Source organism: Propithecus coquereli, unplaced genomic scaffold (assembly GCF_000956105.1).
Source record: "Propithecus coquereli isolate 6110/MARCELLA unplaced genomic scaffold, Pcoq_1.0 Scaffold179, whole genome shotgun sequence".
Lineage (NCBI taxonomy): Eukaryota > Metazoa > Chordata > Mammalia > Primates > Indriidae > Propithecus > Propithecus coquereli.
The window spans coordinates 2,825,814-2,830,439 of NW_012142634.1; the positions used below are offsets into that span (position 1 = coordinate 2,825,814).

Here is a 4,626-nt window from a genome sequence, read left to right on the forward strand (position 1 = left end):
GCAGCCTCTAGGATTTTCTTCCGGCTCTTGTCAAGAACTTCCGTGACAAAGATGAGAGCTTGGAAGTTACTGGGTTAATTTTTGCCTGGAAGTTGGTGAAGGAATGTCTGTGTGCTGCGGAGGATAGTGAGACTCCAAGGGGGTGGGTTTTATTAACGTCCCCAGATCTGTGCCTCTCCCACATTATGTAGAGTCCTAGTTGGAGCTTTTTGCTGTTCTAATGACTGACTGCTTAAAAACCACCCAGTGTCAGCTCTTAAGCAGGGCCTAGGCCCGTGGAGCCTGCTAATAAACTTGTTTTAATATATTGGTTTTTATATTGTCTCCTCCATCTGCAGGGGCGACTGCCGGTCAAGTGGATGGCTCCAGAAGCCCTTTTTGATAGAGTGTACACGCATCAGAGTGATGTGTAAGTGACTCCATTTTCTCTGGCTTCTGCATGGGCTTGAATTGTAAAAATATTGTATGTTCTTTGCCCTTCTCCATTCTTTGGTAGCTGCTGCATTTCACACGTTCATAGAAGGTGCAGGAGCCGGCCTGAGAAAGGACGGATTTTATGGTAGGCTGGTGACCAATGCTCTGTTACTAATCTGCCTGGCTTCAAAGAGCACAGGGGGTGGAACCACTGGCCTCCTCTTGCCAGAGCGGAAGTCCCCCCCCCCCCGAACATATTCACGGATGTGCGGCTATAAAGCTGCCATCTATCTTGCCACGCTCTTGGCGTGTTCTTCACCCCCTTCAAGAAGTAATCCTGAAACTCTTCCTTCTTGAGGGTGATTTGTCATATGTCCCCCAACCCATGTTTGTCCTTAAAGGGCGACGCTGAGTGAGACACGGTCCGCTCAGATGGTCTCCACGGGGTCTGCTCACTGTGTTTATCCTTCCAAAAAAAAAAAAAGTCTGGTCTTGTCTTAGCATCCTTGATAACGTTCTAGAAATACAGTAGAAATTATGTAATACTTCTGTTATGATACACTTAAAAATACTCTTAGGGTCAGACTCCAATGGATATTTTAGATTTGGAAATTCAGTTGAAAGATGTTATCACTGGGGAAGCGAGGTCAAAGTTCCTATGAGTCTATAATTATTCCAAAGGAAAATGTTTTTTGGAAAAAATCACGTGAGCTACATTTTATTTGTGCGAGCAGGAGGATTTCTGGGGTAAGCATTGATTCTCTGCTGCCGCAGTTGGCCCCCTCAACCCTGGAGAGGAGACATTATGACCCCATTTTTGCAACGAGCAGACTGAGGCCCAGAGGCTCTTTCTACCTGTGCTGTGCGGCTGCTTCTGCTCCATAGCTTCATTCCTGAAATTCACCACCTTGAGTCCAGAAGGGCGAGTTTCCAGAGCACCCACGACATAGGTGGACTCGGGTCCTTTGCTTGAGCATCCCAGGGATTGAGTCTCCTGAACAAGGCCCAGGAAGTCCAGCTGTGGGTCTCTGAAAAGTCAAGTGTAGATCGTGCCCTGGGAGATGTTTTCAGTTTCTATTGCAGGAAACTCGTCTGGGGCCAGGATTCCTCCCTCCTGCCTCCAGCCCTGTGCTGACTGCCTTCACCATCCTAGCAAGCCCCAGGACCTCTGTGCAGCAGGGGCTCCTCTGGCCACGCAGGGCAGCTCCAACCTCGCAGGACGGGCTCACTGGCCTTGCTCCGTCTGCTGCCCGTCCAGGTGGATCACAGCCCTTGGGGCAGGCATGCAGGGAGCTAGAAGAGTTGGAAAGGAGCATAGAGGGCTTTGAAACTTAGAAATTGAGATCCTCGCATTGCTAACACTGCATTTAAGATGAACAACTTTATTTCAGAGCTAGGGTGGTTTGACTTTTTGTCTATTGATGGAAAATTCCATCGGAACATCTCATGTCATTATTTGGAGATGCTCTTTGTGGGGCAGGAAAGGGCATGTAGGGTGAGCTGCAGGAGGGCTCATTTGTCTTTGAACTTAAGAAGTGAGTGGATGTTTATTTTCTTAACCAGGCGTGTTTAGGTTTCTGTGATTCAGATGGGTTAGTGATGTTATGTTTTCTCCCTTTGTTGCAGCTGGTCCTTTGGGGTGTTAATGTGGGAGATCTTCACTTTAGGGGGCTCGCCCTACCCGGGGATTCCTGTGGAGGAACTTTTTAAGCTGCTGAAGGAAGGACACAGGATGGATAAGCCGGCTAACTGCACCAATGAACTGTAAGGACCGTTGTGGACGGGCCACGCCAGTCCTGCCTGCCTGACTTAGCTCCGTTTCCCAAGGCCCCCCAGTTTTCTAAACATGCTCTAAGAAGAATCGCTGAAGCTTTCTGGGCTCAATCGCAGAACTGAGCCAGATAGCTGCACTGACAACCATTACTTGCCCAAAAGAAAGAACATCATTCGGAGGTGTAGGGAGCTGGCTTTAAATCACAGAGGGTGTCCAGCCGCCCAGCCAAGGGCTCCTGACTTTGCAGGGCCAGTAGGAGTGGTCTTCCTGTCACTGCTGTGCTTGCTGTGGTCCCCACTCAGTGACAGGAAGACACATGGTCAGGAAACAAGCTAGAAAGCCACAGGGCTGCCTCTGCACAGTGTGGGATTAAAGAACGGATGACACCTGTCCTCAGTGCTGTGCCTATCCCCATTGGGGCGAATGGAGAACGGGTGTTTCCAGAGCTGCTTCGACCATTGAAAATTGCCATTACAGATTGACATCTACCACGTTTCCTCGGAATGAATGAACTAGTGTCTGGTTACCTATATTCCACCCATATTTTAGCACAGAGAATTAAAAATTTGTCCAGCTGCCCTCCTTAGAGTACCAGATCTGCCTATAAAACTGCGAGCTGGTTTCTAGAAAAGCCTACCTCACACTTTAAGTGGCGTTATGTTGTGTTTGTGACGTGTGCCTTGTGCGGTAGAATCAGTGCTTTGAGAGGAGTCTCTCCACCCGCCCCCCCAGGATTAACTAAGAACAGTGATTGTTCCAGAGACTGCAGCCCATTGTGTGGCGTTTCACGGGGATTTTACATCCGTAATCCCGTGAGTGCTTTTTGGTGTACAGTGGACGTCTGATGAATGGCCACACTTTATAGTGTATTATATAAAGGCATTTATTGTGCTCTTGTCATTCCCATTGCTTTTCCTAGCACGGAGGGTCTGTCGAAACCCATAATCAAGATAAGGCCTGGGAACGCAGGCCTAAGAGTTCAGCAGGAAGTTAGTGTGCAGCCCAGCGGTGACAGATTAATTCATAAAATCCTTACCTTAAAGTCGTGGTTTTCAAACTTTATTATTTTTTTTTAACTGAAGAACCTTTGTTAACTAGAATTGTTGAAACAAAACCCCAAGTGTTGGGCAGATAACGTCAGAGCTGCTTCAGTCCAGGCAGGGGCGTTTGGGGAGGGAAGACTGGAGAGCAGAGTGTGATACCAGGCCGGGCACAGTGGCTCACGCCTGTAATCCTAGCACTTTGGGAGGCCGAGGCGGGAGGATCCCTAGAGGCCAGGAGTTTAAGACCAGCCTGAGCAAGAGCGAGACCCAGTCTCTACTAAAAATAGAAAAATTAGCCAGGCGTGGTGGCGCGTGTCTGTAGTCCCAGCTACTCAGGAGGCTGAGTCAGGAGGCTGGCTTGAGCCCAGGAGTGTGAGGTTGCTGTGAGCTACGATGACACCACTGCACTCTAGCTAGGGTGACAGAGTGAGACCCTGTCTCAAAAAAAAAAAAAAAAAAAGAGTGTGATATGTCATACAGTTGCACAGATACCTGTGAAAAACATATAGATGCATCTTTATTGATGACATAAATGCCTTCCCGAAACATTTTGATAAAGTGATATTTTTGTGAATCAAAGTGCCTTTCAGAGGAGCCAAGCAGGGAATCTTTTAGGAAAACAAATACCTACTAATGTAGTTGATTGGAAAGCTCTGGTGCATTTTCATAATTTAGAGCACGTCTCCATATTGGCTATTAAAACTGTCGATAGCCAGGTACCTAGTACTTAAAAAATTAATGCACCAAGGAAATCCATTTTTTCTAGGTATATGATGATGAGGGACTGTTGGCATGCAGTGCCCTCCCAGAGACCGACGTTCAAGCAGTTGGTGGAGGACTTAGACCGGATTCTCACGCTCACAACCAATGAGGTAAGAGCCTCCTTCCAGAAGCCAGTTTGTCCTTGCTTGGCCTGGGAGACGAACATAGCTTTTTACATACAAGCACCCTGTTGGTTTTTGGTTGGAATCTGTGGTATAGTTTATCGTTTTTCCAAGGGAGTCAGACACAGTTAAACTATGTGTTCCTCTCAAATCATGATTTTTCTCAGAACTTCATTTTGTGAGTTCTGACTCATGAAACCAAAGACTGAGGACATACCCACGGCTGCCCTTACCATAGCTGGTGGTGGTGTGGGTGTGTAGGAGAGTGGGGAAGGGGAAGAAATGTTCCATTGCAACATTTTGGTGTGCATGGGAAGGAACTTGGATTTGTGTGCTAGTTTCGTTCTGCGCCCTGGTCGTTAGCAGGCAAGCTGATGATATTCCGATCGGATGCAATGAAGTTCTGTAGTTCCAGGTTCCGTATAACACGACGCTGTTGTGTGTGATCCTGTCTGGTAATGGTTTGTGGCTTGCAGTCTCTTTCTATGTATATGTAATAGTTTTCTATAAT

At 47.4% G+C, this 4,626-nt stretch overlaps 1 protein-coding gene across 1 annotated transcript in view; it reads left to right on the plus strand.

Moving 5' to 3' along the window:
- FGFR2 (fibroblast growth factor receptor 2) overlaps nt 1-4,626 on the plus strand; it is a 101,332-nt gene that overhangs the window by 92,197 nt on the left and 4,509 nt on the right. Inside the window, exons 14-16 of the mRNA XM_012642382.1 lie at nt 339-409; nt 2,041-2,178; nt 3,998-4,103. Of these exons, the coding sequence (XP_012497836.1) occupies nt 339-409; nt 2,041-2,178; nt 3,998-4,103 (315 nt within the window). The remainder of the gene's footprint in view (nt 1-338; nt 410-2,040; nt 2,179-3,997; nt 4,104-4,626) is intronic.